At 43.2% G+C, this 16,196-nt stretch overlaps 1 protein-coding gene across 1 annotated transcript in view; it reads right to left on the reverse strand.

The window, feature by feature from the left end:
- Positions 1-16,196, reverse strand: part of LOC143029825 (phosphatidylinositol 4,5-bisphosphate 3-kinase catalytic subunit delta isoform-like) — a 76,307-nt gene that overhangs the window by 34,732 nt on the left and 25,379 nt on the right. Inside the window, exons 5-11 of the mRNA XM_076192885.1 lie at positions 15,589-15,704; positions 5,356-5,472; positions 4,826-4,969; positions 2,153-2,282; positions 1,672-1,853; positions 1,173-1,412; positions 233-514 (exon numbers count right to left, since the gene is read on the reverse strand). Of these exons, the coding sequence (XP_076049000.1) occupies positions 233-514; positions 1,173-1,412; positions 1,672-1,853; positions 2,153-2,282; positions 4,826-4,969; positions 5,356-5,472; positions 15,589-15,704 (1,211 nt within the window). The remainder of the gene's footprint in view (positions 1-232; positions 515-1,172; positions 1,413-1,671; positions 1,854-2,152; positions 2,283-4,825; positions 4,970-5,355; positions 5,473-15,588; positions 15,705-16,196) is intronic.

Here is a 16,196-nt window from a genome sequence, read left to right on the forward strand (position 1 = left end):
ACATATGCACACACACACATACATATATATAACAATATATACATTCTTCTTAACTTATATACTATTTCTTGCAAAGCAAGGTAATCAAACATGGGAGAAAACTCCCAATCTTGCTTTAAACTATGACAAAATTACCCCATATTCCTTTCCCCAGCAGTAATGTCTATTCACCTACCATTGTCATTTCCTACCTAAACCTATGTTCATCTTACTAATAATTCTAAATTATTACCTCCTCTGGTAAGGGATTTTCTTGTGCACGAGAAACAATCTCGTCTCTTGAAGGATACAGAATTGCAGATGATGGATGGTACTTGGTGAATGAAATTGTAAGGGTAACAGCACGATCATGATCAGGATTGCTTACAACAGTTCCAAGTGCATTAGGAAGATCTACCTCACCATTCTGGTCCTCATATACATTCCATGAATACAGTGACATGGAGCCTCCTTTCAACTGATTCTTGTAATCAAAAACTGTTGTGTTTACCCAAGCAATGGGGATTCGATTTTCCTATAGAAAAGAGAAAGAAAAAAATATATAGATACATAGATATACCAAGGGCTTTTTCCCCCTTACAAGGGAGGTAGCAGTCATATTTCCACTCTCACCCATTTCATCTCCACCAACTCCACTCCCATTCACCACACCTCTCTCCCACCCTCTTTTCTTGGGTCCTCCTGGATGATGGGTCATCCCTACATCTTGCCCACTCCCCTGGGTCTGAAGCAATGCAGCAAGACACAGCACATCCACAGCAAGGCTGCTTCATTTAATCAGTGACCCCCCCACCTCTGTCCCTCATGCAGAGAAAGAAAAGACTGGGAGAGATCCCTTCAGGCTACATCAAAATATCATTCAAACATAACCACTTCCTAACCCTCCCATCCCCCACCCACTCCCTTCCATGCAGTACAGCATCATCTATACACAACCATTCTCCACTCACCCCAATCTTCTGTTTTCTCCTTTCCTTCCTCAATAAACATTCCCCTCTTTTCCAATGCCCTTTTCATAGCCAACCCATCCTCCATCTCATCTTTGGTCACCCTCTCATGTTCACTCCCTCCACCTCTGCCTTCCATACCTCTTTTACTAATCTTTCTTCACTCATTCTTCACTGACAAAAAATATATGAAATTAACACACTAATGCATACATAGGAACCTACCCGTTTGCCTTGTCTTGAACCTACATTAGTTGTCTTTCCTTTAACAGCTTTGGCATTCTTGGGTACCTCATAAATGACCAGACACAAGCGGGCATTCCTAGGAATGTCACACACAAGAATGTCGAAGTTGAGATCTTGTTCAATTACTGCCTGACCATCCATAATCCCAACCTCTCTTGTCATTTGTGTTTCTGAGCACAGAAGTTCACCTCCATGGTAAAGCCCGGATTCAATTTGAACCTAATAGATTGAATTCAGATGATTTAATTACATTTTGTATTAGTGCACGGTGGTTGCCTTTCACACACAATTATAAGCAGAACTTAGTCTAAAACAAGAGAACATTCTTAAAATATAACAGAAATACTATTCAAATACATGTGCTGCAAATATGGCTGCATGTATATTCTGTATAACAATAATATCAAATCCATCATTACTACAAACATAAACAATCATAACCATATTGTTATACAAATAAAAACAATAATAACCTTACCTCAACCTGGTCTTCAGACTCAACATATAATTTGCTTAAAGATCCAACTTTGAAACTGAAAGCTTCCTTAATACTCCATGAAGATATGAAGTGGGGGTTTTTCCTCAAGAGACTGGAGAATGAATTTCGCATACTCTTGATACTAATGTCTTCAATACTTTCATATATATTGTCAGTTGGAACTGCAAGAAAATACATACATATATATATTATCATATGTCTTTTCATCCACGAGGAGCTACGGTAAAAAAGAAATGGGTGATGGATGAGAGTGGGATGGATGGGGTGTGGGTGCATGGCTTGGTTGGCTACCTCCCTTCTGGGTGAAGGAGCCTAATGATAAGATAGATAGAATGTGTCCTTGAGTCAATATCAGGAGGTGCTGGCAAATATTACTACAAATGTGTCCAAGAACTACATAAAAATCTAATGCATGATAACATGAAATATGTCATTAGATGTAATACACACAAGATTTTACCTTGGATAGTATGTTTGTGCACAATGACCAGGTGAATTGGCTGTAACTCCTCTTGTGCAATATGCTCTCTAATGTACATGAACTGTGATAAAGGAACATCACCTATCAAATATTCTTCATGTCCTGGGGCCTAAAAAAGAAATTGAATAATTCAAGCAATGCAAAATGTTATAAGTATACTTTTATGTATGCATTCATTGTGCTGCTTATTGAAGCAATTTTGGATTATGTTATTTCCTTAACTTTATATACCTCCATAGCAATCCCCAAATAGTTCAATCTTTTCAGACATGAATCACCCTATCTAAACACTGGATAAAAATGGAGAGAATGAGAAATATGGAGGTGAGGCATAGAATGGGGTTGGGAAATCCATTTGACAGCAGTTCAGAGAGTGTTGAGTTGGTTTGGGTATGTGGAAAGAATAAATGAGGAAAGACTAGCAAAGAAAGTGTGGAAAAGTGTGGAAAGCTGAAGTGAATGGAGCCTGAGAGGAAGCTCAAGAATAAGATAGATGGGGTCTAGGGGGGTCTTGGATGCACTAGGATTGTCTGTCAAATAGTTATGAGCCTGCAAAGGACAAGGGTGAATGGAGGGTGATTGTGAAAGGTTGAAAGACTGAAACAGTCTGAAGGGGTGTTCCACTTATGTGGTTTTTAAGATATTCTGAATAAATGACAAAGGGGAGTAGCTACATGGCAGTACTAATATAATTGTTGCCTAAGTAGAAAACCCACAGAAGCTGGTGTCAATACTTAGGCCCTCCCACTGATCTCTCTGGGAAGAAACTTTGGACTGCTGTCTGTGTTGTACTGGTGTTGACTGCTTCCAAGTCGCTGGCTACAAGTAGCAGGTGGGGAGCAGTTGCTAATTGTCAGCTCTCAACCTATCTGCCACCTTATTTTTAACCCCTGCTCTTTATCTCACCTCATTTCTCATCCTATCCATCCTCAAAACTCCCATCATACTCCTTAACCCCTTCCATACGGTGCCGCACACGTAGGCGTCATGGACTTAGATCTCGGTGGCAGCAGCCAATGCCAGCCGTACGACGTGTCGTAATAATACTCGCATCATAAAATATAGTCACCGCTTATATCGATCGTTCTCTCTTCACCCGTGAATTTTGATAACCATAGAAAATGCGATTACAAAAGAATTAGAAAGAATGTCATTATGGAGGGGCGACTACAATAAATATAATCAAGACGCCGATATGGCAGCCTCGCGAATACACTCGCTCCCCATGACGCCTACGTGTGCGGCACTGTATGGAAGGGGTTAAGCACTTCATATCTAAATTTCTCCTTTCTGCTACCCTTAAATTCAAAGTCTCTGCATCACAGTGTTGTAGACACAATCATCACCTTAATATAATCTTCTCTTTTGTATCCATCCCCATATACCTATTTTTCATGATACTTTTCATTCCCAAAAGACATTACTTGTTTCCCTCACTCTACAGTTCACCTCCACCCCAACTCCTCCATTCCCTGCTACATGTGGCAATAAATTCCAATTCCTCTATCCTCTAAGATTTACAACTAACTTGTTGCCACCCTCACCCCTTGTACATCTCATAATCTTACTTTTACCCACATACAGGTATTCCTCTACTTATGATCATTCAACTTACAATTTCTTTAAGTTAGGCTGGATATTGACAGGTAAAATTACTATTGTGTGTAAATTACATTGCAAAACATGAGTGCTTAAGAATGACTAGGCTCAATTATGATTGCTGTAATGTGTGTTGTATTCGCTGTGAGGCCATCAACTTCCCCCCAATTTTCGACTGTTTTTTTTCTTACTCAGGATGGGTTTTACATACCTTCCCAAACTCTGTCACTAACTACCATAGATCCCTATCTGACCCAGTCTTCAGTAAACAACAACAGGCTCAACTCCCACTTCTCTCCACTCTTTCTAACCATCTCCAATCATCTGCACATCACCCTCCCATTTCCCTCTGGAACCACCCCATCCTTGTACACAATGAACAGCCATGGTAAAACAACCCTAGCACAGCTGTGGTGTACATGCACCAGTATGCTTGTAGGTGCAAGTTGATGCACATGGAGTTGGGTGGTAGTCTGAGCTGACTTGCTGCTTGAAGGTTAGGATGGGTCAACCCAATTAGGTCGCATCTGGTCAAGGCATCAGATCGACCCTGGGTATATATATACCACCTGCCCCAAGCAGGCAAGCCACTCAGCCTACTCACTCGGTACCGTCTGATATTCCATTCAGTCAGCCGTCTGTTCAGTAGCTCACTGGTAGGCCTTTGTGGTCACTTCTCCCACACGGGGTTGGGACCACGTCATTTCAGTCTTTAGGCTGATGTACAAGGATCCACAAAATAATGCACTCAAACCAAACCAAGAGTCAATTACTCCCTATGTTAACAGTAAAGTTAACAGTCCAGTAACAGTTACACAGCCTCACCTTCACCTCAAACTACTCACTCTCACCATTTCCAGCTGTAACTTATTATGTGTGTGATTCACAATGTATGTGTGTGAGTAAATGAGTGTGTATGTGTGTTTGTGTGTGTGTGTGTGTTTGTATGTGTGTGCATGCATGCATACATGTGTGTGTGTGTGTGAGCATTCTATATGCATACAGAAATCTATTAATATGCAATATCTATAAATGATAGTATTCCTTAAGAACCTTTAGCTTATAATCTTTTGGATCCTCTTTTCCTCTATTCTGTTTATCAGCTTCAAATGTGTTAAACTTTTTGGTAAGGACCATATCCAGGAACTCTTCTGGCTTCTGCTGAGTGCTTACTCGAAATGTAAAGGTTGACTGAACCTGGAAAAAGAAGGAAAACAAATAAGTAAATGTGAAAAAACCCTTTTCTTAACACAACACTTATAGGCACTTACCTATTAATAATAACTGTTGCTTCATGTTTCAATGACTGGAAATTCACAGTAATTAGTTTTTGTTCTACTGACCTGAAACATATGCTTGCTATTGATTTTAGTGTGTTTTATTTTCTTGTTTATTTTCATTGTCAAGCCCTTGATGTGTGGGCTGAAGGACATGTGCATTTCAAAAACATTACAACAGAAAATAACAAGATAACAATATTTCAATTCATGTCAGAAATCATATCATGTACTTTTACTCTTCTAGCTCTCCATCATGAAAAACTGTCTATCATAATCAAACTGATAAAATAATGAATATTCTACCTTCAACACAGTATCAAACTGGACTGAGATGTACAGGGTGTCTTCAAAAAGCCTGTCATGCAGAAAATTTGGTAATTCTGGGGACTTGGCAATGCGGCTTGGATACTGGTACTGAACCTGCAAATACAACAAAAAATATCAACAACTTCATGAAACATATTCATAATCATATCACTCACCGCTCCATTAACACACTGCTACATGCCAGACCCCCTGATATCCACCCTTCTGAATCCTCTCTCCCAGTAAGGACAGAGTCCACCTGGCCAGACTGCGGTGCGGCCACCACCCAGCACTTCTAAGCTACCAGAAGAGGCTGGATGACTGCATTGTGAACAGCTGCCCAGGATGTAACACTTCACCCCATACCATACAACACATAATGGAAGACTGCATTATACACAATCATGCACGCAAACAACACAACATACACTCTATAAAGGATTTGTGGGAAAACCCAGTTTCGGCTGTGGCATTCCTTGGGGAGACGGGACTGCTCGGACAGTCTAGGGAACGACAACAACAACAACAACAACTTCATGAAATGTTCTAAAGAATGATTAGCACAAATAAAATCTCTACTTAATTATCATTTCAGTTTACCTAAATGTAATATCTATCTATATACACAGGGCTTCTTCCCCCTTATAAGGGAGGTAGCCAGTCAAAGCATGCACCCATTCTCATTGATTCCTATTCACCTTAGCTCCTTGCTAAGGTGAGAGGAAAGAAAGAAAATGGGGAAAAGTAAGGTGATGAGATATACAAGTGGAAAAGGTGACAGAGAGTTGGGTCTCAAAGGAGAGAGAATGGAAAAGTGAAATGTTTTAAAGTATTCAGGGGCATATGTAGTAAGAAACGGAGGAGCAGATGTGGTGGTAAATGACAGAGTACAGGAAGCAAGTAAATGCCTTGTGGTAATGAAAAAATTCATGAGAAATAGGTATCTGGGAATGAATCCAAAAAGAAGACATTATGACAGGGAAACTGGGAAAGGAGATGTGGGTCTTTGTAAGTGCATATGGGCCTGGCAGTGAGAAGAGCGTGGAAGAAAGGGAGGCCTTTTGGATAGATTTAAATGAGTGCATAGAGGGTTTAGGAAGAAATGTCAATGTAATAGTACTGGGAGACCTTAATGCTAGGGTAGGAAATGGTCCAATCGATGGAGTGGTTGGGAAGTGTGGAGTTCCAGGAAAGAATCGTAGTGGAGAGTTGATGGTGGAAATGTGTCTAGAAAGAGAGTTGATGATAGCAAATACAGTGTTTCGGAAGAAAGTTAAGCATAAGTACACATGGGAGAGGGTGGTGGAGGGAAGGGTGGTAGATAGAGCGCTAATGGATTATGTAGTGGTAAATAGGATTATGATAGGAAGAGTTAAGGATGTACATGTGCTAAGGGGAGAGGGTGGGGGAATATCAGATCATTTTTTGGTGGAAGGTAAGCTGAGAGTGGAGGATAGATGGAGAAAGAGGAAAGGGACAAAAGGTAGGGAGGTTGTTAGAGTGAACTCCTTGAATGAAAAGGAAAAGGAGAAGGAGTACGAAAAGAAGCTGAAGGAGGAGTGGGAGGGAGTAAAGGATAGAGCAGAGATGGGTGTGGAGGAGGAATGGGGATGGTTCAAGGAGGGAGTCTTAAAGTGTGCAAGGATGGTGTGTGGAACAAGAAGGACAGGGGGAAATAGAAGAAAGGGTAGTGAATGGTGGGATGAGGAAACAAAGAAGGTTGTAGAAGAGAAGAAGCGAGCATTCACAGATTGGTTACAAAAGAGGACGGGGGAGTCATATGAGATGTACAAAGAAAAGAAAAGAGAAGTAAAGCAAAAGGTAAAGGAGGCAAAGAGGAGAGCAGATGTGAAATGGGGTAGGAGTATGACAGAAAATTTTGAAAGTAATAAAAAGATGTTTTGGAAAGAAATAAAGAGAGGAAGAGGAGGCGAATCAAGTAGAGAAGAAAAGGTAAAAGGTACAGATGGAGAGATGATAATGGAAGAGATGGCAGTAAGGGGAAGATGGGCAGAATATTTTAGGGAGTTGCTAAATGTGAAGGAGGATAGGGAAGGAAAGATAGCTGCAGTGGGAAATGCGAAAAGGAAAAGGAGAAGGAGTACGAAAAGAAGCTGAAGGAGGAGTGGGAGGGAATAAAGGATAGAGCAGAGATGGGTGTGGAGGAGGAATGGGGATGGTTCAAGGAGGGAGTCTTAAAGTGTGCAAGGATGGTGTGTGGAACAAGAAGGACAGGGGGAAATAGAAGAAAGGGTAGTGGATGGTGGGATGAGGAAACAAAGAAGGTTGTAGAAGAGAAGAAGCGAGCATTCACAGATTGGTTACAAAAGAGGACAGGGGAGTCATATGAGACGTACAAAGAAAAGAAAAGAGAAGTAAAGAAAAAGGTAAAGGAGGCAAAGAGGAGAGCAGATGTGAAATGGGGTAGGAGTATGACAGAAAATTTTGAAAGTAATAAAAAGATGTTTTGGAAAGAAATTAAGAGAGGAAGAGGAGGCGAATCAAGTAGGGAAGAAAAGGTAAAAGGTACAGATGGAGAGTTGATAATGGAAGAGATGGCAGTGAGGGGAAGATGGGCAGAATATTTTAGGGAGTTGCTGAATGTGAAGGAGGATAGGGAAGGAAAGATAGCTGCAGTGGGAAATGCGAAGAAAATGACAGTGATGAGTGAGGAGAATGGAGGAGAAATAAGGAAGGATGAGGTGAAGGCAGTTGTAAAGATGATGAAAGCAGGTAAGGCACCTGGTCTGGATGGATGTCATGCAGAATGTCTGAAAAAGGGAGGTGCAGTGATGGTGGACTGGTTGGTGAGGTTATTTAATGTTTGCTGGAGAGAGGGTAGAGTACCGGAGGACTGGAGAAGTGCCTGTATAGTTCCTCTTTACAAGGGAAAAGGGGACAAGTGTGAATGTAGTAATTTCAGAGGGATTAGCCTGTTGAGTGTAGTAGGGAAGGCTTATGGGAGGATCTTAATTGAGAGGATTAGGAGAGGAACAGAGGGAGTAATTGGTGAGGAACAGTGTGGATTTAGGACGGGTAGAGGTTGTGTAGATCAGATCTTTGTGGTAAGACAGATATGTGAGAAAGCTACAGGAAAGGGGAAGGATGTTTTTTGGGCTTTTATGGATCTGGAAAAGGCTTATGATAGGGTAGACAGAAAGGCACTGTGGGAGGTTATGCAGATTTATGGGATAGGAGGAAAGCTTCTAGGAGCTGTCAAGAGTTTTTATGAGAGTAGTAGAGCATGTGTTAGGATTAGAAATGGAGAGAGTGAGTGGTTTGAAGTAAAGGTGGGACTTCGTCAAGGATGCGTTATGTCGCCCTGGCTGTTCAACTTATACAAGGATGGGGTGGTGCGAGAGGTGAATGCTAGGGTAGTGAGTCAGGGATTGGAGATGGTTAAAGAAATTGGAGAAAAGTGGGAGGTGAGCCAGCTGTTGTTTGCGGACGACACTGCGCTTGTGGCAGGGTCAGAGGAGGGATTGAGGAAGTTGGTGGCAGAGTTTGGGAGAGTATGTGATAGAAGAAAGCTAAAGATAAATGTGGGTAAAAGTAAGGTGATGAGATGTACAAGGGGTGAAAGTGGCAGTAGACTGGAAGTGAACATTAAGGGAGAGCGACTGGAGGAAGTGGATAGTTTTAGATACTTGGGTGCAAGTGTAGCAGGAAAAGGTGGAGTGAAGGTGGAGGTAGAATGTAGATTGAGAGAAGCGAGTAAATGCCTTGGTGGTTTAAAGAGTGTAATGAGGAATAGACATTTGGGAATGGATGCGAAGAGGAGACTGTATGAAGGAGTGATTGTGCCAACAGCACTGTATGGGGCAGAAACGTGGAACATAAGAGAAGAAGAGAGAAGGAGTTTGAATGTGTTTGAGATGAGGTGTCTGAGAAGTATGGTGGGGGTTACTAGGCTAGATAGAGTGAGAAATGAGGAGGTGAGGAGGAGAACAGGGGTGAAAAAGGATTTGGGAGATAGGGTTGATGAAAGAATATTAGGATGGTTTGGACACATGGAAAGAATGAGTGAAGAAAGACTAGTAAAAGAGGTATGGAAGGCAGATGTGGAGGGAGTGAACATGAGGGGACGTCCTAGGATGAGGTGGATGGATGGGGTGAAGGGGGCTTTGGGGAAGAGGGGAATGTCTGTTGAGGAAGGAAGGGAGAGGACGGAAGACAGAGGTGAGTGGAGAATGGTTGTATATGGATGATGTTGTGACTGCATGAGGAGGAATGGGCGGGGAAGTGGGGGGTGGGGTAGTATGTGTGAGTAAATTTTGACGCAGCCCGAAGGGATTTCTCCCCGTCCTCGCCTTATATGCAAAGGGGGACGGAGAGGGGGGGGTCGCCGATTAAATGAAGCGGCCTCGCTGTGGATGTACTGTGTCTTGCGACACTGCTTCTGACCCAGGGCGGAGGGCAGGGTGCAGGGATGACCCGTCATCCAGGAGGTGCTCAGATGAGAGGAAGGGTGGGAGGGGTGTGGAGTGTATTTAGGGATGAAATGGGTGGGAGTGTTTTTATGCCTTTCCCTTTTTGGCTACCTCCCTTGGAAGGGGGAAAAAGCCTTGGTATATGTATGTATGTATGCTAAATGTGAAGGAGGATAGGGAAGGAAAGATAGCTGCAGTGGGAAATGCGAAGAAAATGAGAGTGATGAGTGAGGAGAATGGAGGAGAAATAAGGAAGGATGAGGTGAAGGCAGTTGTAAAGATGATGAAAGCAGGTAAGGCACCTGGTCTGGATGGATGCCATGCAGAATGTCTGAAAAAGGGAGGTTCAGTGATGGTGGACTGGTTGGTGAGGTTATTTAATGTTTGCTGGAGAGAGGGTAGAGTACCGGAGGACTGGAGAAGTGCCTGTATAGTTCCTCTTTACAAGGGAAAAGGGGACAAGTGTGAATGTAGTAGTTTCAGAGGGATTAGCCTGTTAAGTGTAGTAGGGAAGGCTTATGGGAGGATCTTAATTGAGAGGATTAGGAGAGGAACAGAAGAAGTAATTGGTGAGGAACAGTGTGGATTTAGGACAGGTAGAGGTTGTGTAGATCAGATCTTTGTGGTAAGACAGATATGTGAGAAAGCTATAGGAAAGGGGAAGGATGTTTTTTGGGCTTTTATGGATCTGGAAAAGGCTTATGATAGGGTAGACAGAAAGGCACTGTGGGAGGTTATGCAGATTTATGGGATAGGAGGAAAGCTTCTAGGAGCTGTCAAGAGTTTTTATGAGAGTAGTAGAGCTTGTGTTAGGATTAGAAATGGAGAGAGTGAGTGGTTTGAGGTAAAGGTGGGCCTTCGTCAAGGATGCGTTATGTCGCCCTGGCTGTTCAACTTATACATGGATGGGGTGGTGCGAGAGGTGAATGCTAGGGTAGTGGGTCAGGGATTGGAGATGGTTAAAGAAAATGGAGAAAAGTGGGAGGTGAGCCAGCTGTTGTTTGCGGACGACACTGCGCTTGTGGCAGGGTCAGAGGAGGGATTGAGGAAGTTGGTGGCAGAGTTTGGGAGAGTATGTGATAGAAGAAAGCTAAAGATAAATGTAGGTAAAAGTAAGGTGATGAGATGTACAAGGGGTGAAGGTGGCAGTAGACTGGAAGTGAACATTAAGGGAGAGCGACTGGAGGAAGTGGATAGTTTTAGATACTTGGGTGCAAGTGTAGCAGGAAAAGGTGGAGTGAAGGTGGAGGTAGAATGTAGATTGAGAGAAGCGAGTAAATGCCTTGGTGGATTAAAGAGTGTAATGAGGAATAGACATTTGGGAATGGATGCGAAGAGGAGACTGTATGAAGGAGTGATTGTGCCAACAGCACTGTATGGGGCAGAAACGTGGAACATAAGAGAAGAAGAGAGAAGGAGTTTGAATGTGTTTGAGATGAGGTGTCTGAGAAGTATGGTGGGGGTTACTAGGCTGGATAGAGTGAGAAATGAGGAGGTGAGGAGGAGAACAGGGGTGAAAAAGGATTTGGGAGATAGGGTTGATGAAAGAATATTAGGATGGTTTGGACACATGGAAAGAATGAGTGAAGAAAGACTAGTAAAAGAGGTATGGAAGGCAGATGTGGAGGGAGTGAACATGAGGGGACGTCCTAGGATGAGGTGGATGGATGGGGTGAAGGGGGCTTTGGGGAAGAGGGGAATGTCTGTTGAGGAAGGAAGGGAGAGGACGGAAGACAGAGGTGAGTGGAGAATGGTTGTATATGGATGATGTTGTGATTGCATGAGGAGGAATGGACAGGGGGGTGGGGTAGTATGTGTGAGTAAATTTTGACGCAGCCCGAAGGGATTTTCTCCCCGTCCTCTCCTTATATGCAAGGGGGGACGGAGAGGGGGGGTCGCCGATTTAATGAAGCGGCCTTGCTGTGGATGTGCTGTGTCTTGCGACACTGCTTCTGACCCAGGGCGGTGGGCAGGGTGCAGGGATGACCCGTCATCCAGGAGGTGCTCAGATGAGAGGGAGGGTGGGAGGGGTGTGGAGTGTATGTAGGGATGAAATGGGTGGGAGTGTTTTTATGCCTTTCCCTTTTTGGCTACCTCCCTTGTAAGGGGGAAAAAGCCTTGGTATATGTATGTATGTATGTAATTGTGCCAATGACATTGTATAATGCATAGACTTGGAATTTAAGGGAGGCACAAAGGAGGATGGAACATGGAACATAAGAGAAGAAGAGAGAAGGAGTTTGAATGTGTTTGAGATGAGGTGTCTGAGAAGTATGATAGGGGTTACTAGGCTAGACAGAGTGAGAAATGAGGAGGTGAGGAGGAGAACAGGGGTGGAAAAGGAGCTGGGAGATAGGGTTGATGAAAGAATATTAGGATGGTTTGGACACATGGAAAGAATGAGTGAAGAAAGACTAGTAAAAGAGGTGTGGAAGGCAGATGTGGAGGGAGTGAACATGAGGGGACGTCCTAGGATGAGGTGGATGGATGGGGTGAAGGGGGCTTTGGGGAAGAGGGGAATGTCTGTTGAGGAAGAACGGGAGAGGACAGAAGACAGGGGTGAATGGAGAATGGTTGTATATGGATGATGTTGTGATAGCATGAGGTGGAATGGGCAGGTGGATGGGGGGTGAGGTAGTATGTGTGAGCAAAATTTGACGCAGCCCAAAGGGATTTCTCCCTGTCCTCTCATTCTATGCAATGGGGGGACGGAGAGGGGGGGGTCGCCGATTTAATGAAGCAGCCTTGCTGTGGATGTGCTGTGTCTTGCGACACTGCTTCTGACTCAGGGCAGTGGACAAGGTGCAGGGATGACCCGTCATTCAGGAGGTGCTAAGATAAGAGGGAGGGTGGAGGGGTGTGGAGTGTATTCAGGGATGGAATGGGTGGGAATGATTTTATGCCTTTTTCTTTTTGGCTACCCCCCTTGTAAGGGGGAAAAAGCCTTGGTATATGTATGTATGTACAAAGGATGATCCTGAATGTGTTTGCAATGAAGCATTTAAAAAGTATGGTAGAAGCTATGAAGATGAACATTATGAGAAATAAAGAGGTGAGGCAGAGAGCTAAGATGGAAAGAGTGCTGGCAGACAAGCCTAATCAAAGAATACTGGGATGGTTTGGGTATGTGGAAAAAATGAGGAGAAAAAAAAGAGAGGAGAAAGGAGAGAGAAGAGGAGAGAGAGAGAGAGAGAGAGAGAGAGAGAGAGAGAGAGAGAGAGAGAGAGAGAGAGAGAGAGGAGGAGAGAAGGGAGGAGGAGAGAAGGGAGGAGGAGAGAAAGGAGGAGATAAAGGAGGAGGAGGTAGAGGAGGAGGAGGAGGAGGAGGAGGAGGAGGGAGACAGGCAAAGAGAAGACTGTGAATGGGATGGATGGAAGGGGCATAGGGTCCTTTCATATATGGGAAATGTGTGTTGAGCAAGGAAGGGAGAGGGGAGAGAACAAGAGATAATTGTGGATGGGTGTGGGTTTTTCAGTTAGTTGGTTCATTTCTCCCCATCTTCTCCTTTTCTGCAAAAGGCCTTGCTGTGGATGTACTATGTCTTGCAACACTGCTTCTGACCCACGGCAGTGGGCGAGATGCAGGGATGACCTGTCATCCAGGAGGTGCCAAGATAAGAGGGAGGGAAGAGGGTGGAGGGGAGTGGAGTATATTAGGGATGGAATGGGTGGGAGTGGTTTTTATGCCTTTGTTTTTTGGCTACCTCCCTTATAAGGGGGAAAAAAGCCTTTGGTATATGTACAAGTATGTATGGTTCATTTTGTGAGTAGAGGTCCACTAGACTATTCTTTTTTTTTTTTCTTAGTGCATCACATCAGCCTAACATACAGGGAGCTCCAGAAAAGATTTAACTACTTTGATCGGCTATAATAAATCTGTTGGGGCATGCACGGACTTTTTCTTTTCAGGTTACATAGTCAACTAGGTTGGATTTAGGGAGCTCCAGAAAAGATGTAACTACTTTGATCGGCTATAATAAATCTGTTGGGGCATGCACGGACTTATTCTTTTCAGGTTACATAGTCAACTAGGTTGGATTTGTTAACATGTCTTTGTTTTTCTTGTTTTCCAGATTGTATGCAAAATGTACACGCTAGAGCAGAAGTTGAAAATCGTCCAACTCTGGTAGGAAACCAAGTCACCCGCAGAAGTCCGCCGTCGGTTCAACACACACCACGGTCACAAATCTAAGTCTGAGTGTGCAGCACTTACAAATTTGAAAATACAGAGGATTGTGCAGCATTTTGAAAAGGAGAAAACCCTGGATCACGTCCACAAGGGAAGAAGTGGCCGGCGACCGATCATCACTCCTGAGAAGAGGGAGCAAGACCGTGAGTCGGTGGTTAGCAGTCCGAAGAAATTTTACCGAATCCGCGCTCAAGAGCTGGCTCTCTCTCCAACTACACTTTTGAGAGTTATGAGAAAGGACCTGAAGCTGTTCCTATTTAGAATTTCAACTCACCATGTGCCGCAGCAACAGGACAAAGAGAAGAGAATCGAGATGTGCGACTGGCTGAATGAAAAGCTCGAGCAAACTCCCAACTGGCTCAATCACATTTGGTTTAGTGATGAAGCACACTTTCATCTTAATGGGGCTGTTAATAACCACAACAGTGTGTTTTGGGGAGAAGAGAAACCAGAAGAAATCAGTGAGAAGCGCCTCAAAGGTCCGAAGGTCACTGCATTTGTGGCGTTCAATGCAAAGCACGGTCTGCTGGGACCTTACTGGTTCGAGGAAAATGGGTGCACCGTTACCATCAACACTGAACGTTATATCGCCATTCTTGATCAGTTTCATGGTGACCTGACTCGGAAGCTAACCCAAGGACAGTTAAGGCTTGCTTGGTTCATGCAGGATGGTGCAAGACCTCATACACCCCACGCATCATTGGATCATCTCAGGGGACTCTTCTGGAATCGTCTCATCAGCCTCAACACAGATCATGAGTGGGTCCCCCACAGCCCCGACTTAAATCCACTTGATTTCTGGTTCTGGGGAGCAGCAAAGGGGAAGGTCTATGCCAACAGACCTCAAACACAGGCTGATCTAAAGCAGAATGTGGCAGCTTATGTAGCTGAAGTTTCCGCTGAAACATGGAAAAGAGTTGGCCACAATTTCTGCGTCCGTGTGAAAGCATGTTTCAACAGAAATGGGGCTCATATCAAGCATGTGGACTACCAGAAGTTTGTTTGACTTTCAAACATAATCCAACCTTATTGACTTTATGTATCTTGTGTATTAAGCTTGTTATTCAAAGTCTGTCTGAATAAAGACCAATCAAACTAGTTACATCTTTTTTGGAGCTCCCTGTATACTAGGAGTTTTACAGCACTCTTAGGGTCACCAGGCCTTCAAATGTATCAAGAAACACTTTATTGTGAAATATATATGTGACATTTGAATTTCACATTTTGCCTTTCTACCAGGGCGGTGGGCAGGGTGCAGGGATGACCCGTCATCCAGGAGGTGCTCAGATGAGAGGAAGGGTGGGAGGGGTGTGGAGTGTATTTAGGGATGAAATGGGTGGGAGTGTTTTTATGCCTTTCCCTTTTTGGCTACCTCCCTTGGAAGGGGGAAAAAGCCTTGGTATATGTATGTATGTATGCCTTTCTAAAGTATATATTTACACTGTACAACAGATCAGTGAAAATATAAAACACATTTATTCTTTATTAACTTGCGAAAAAGACTGCTGGGGCCATAGTCATGTTGTTATGAATGATTGGGGTCATATGGAAAAGTGTTGCGAGATATTATACTTGGGAAATAAAATTATGAGAAAGAGCTACACAGGCTTACCTGCTTCTCCCATGACAACTTATTTCTTTGTGCTACTTCTTCATCCACCAGCAATTTCATTCTCCACCGGAACTCATTTACTTCTGGATTCTTCAGAGCATCAAATTCATGCAATCCTGAAAAGTATTCAAACTCAAATAATGATTCAAGCAGGTATACATATATGAAGATATGATCCATTGAGTTGAGGATTTACAATATGATTTTCTTTCCAACCAATTAGTTATCACTTGCAAAGGATAGTAATTATACATAGAGGAACAACCTCACCACTTTCACTCCCACAAGATTACTCAAACTAATTTTTTTTTTTTTTTTTTTTTTTTTTTTAATAACAGAATGGAGGACTCTCCTTACAAATCACCAGTAACACTAATCACTCCTGATAACCACAAATAAAAAAATATACAATAGTAAATTTCAATGGCCAAACCCTTCCACTGGAAAAGAACTTCAAAATTCTAGGTTCACCTTCAGCACCTCTCTGCCTCCCTCCCTTTATTCCCCTGATCTTCATTCTCTATTTCCCTTCCACCAGATGATCTGGCAACTGCTTTCTTCCCTGAACACATCAATGTCCAGAATTATCCCTACCCTCCTTTCTATTA

The sequence above is a fragment of the Oratosquilla oratoria genome, chromosome 11 (assembly GCF_046742065.1).
Source record: "Oratosquilla oratoria isolate Oo_2021 chromosome 11, ASM4674206v1, whole genome shotgun sequence".
Classification (NCBI taxonomy): Eukaryota; Metazoa; Arthropoda; class Malacostraca; order Stomatopoda; family Squillidae; genus Oratosquilla; species Oratosquilla oratoria.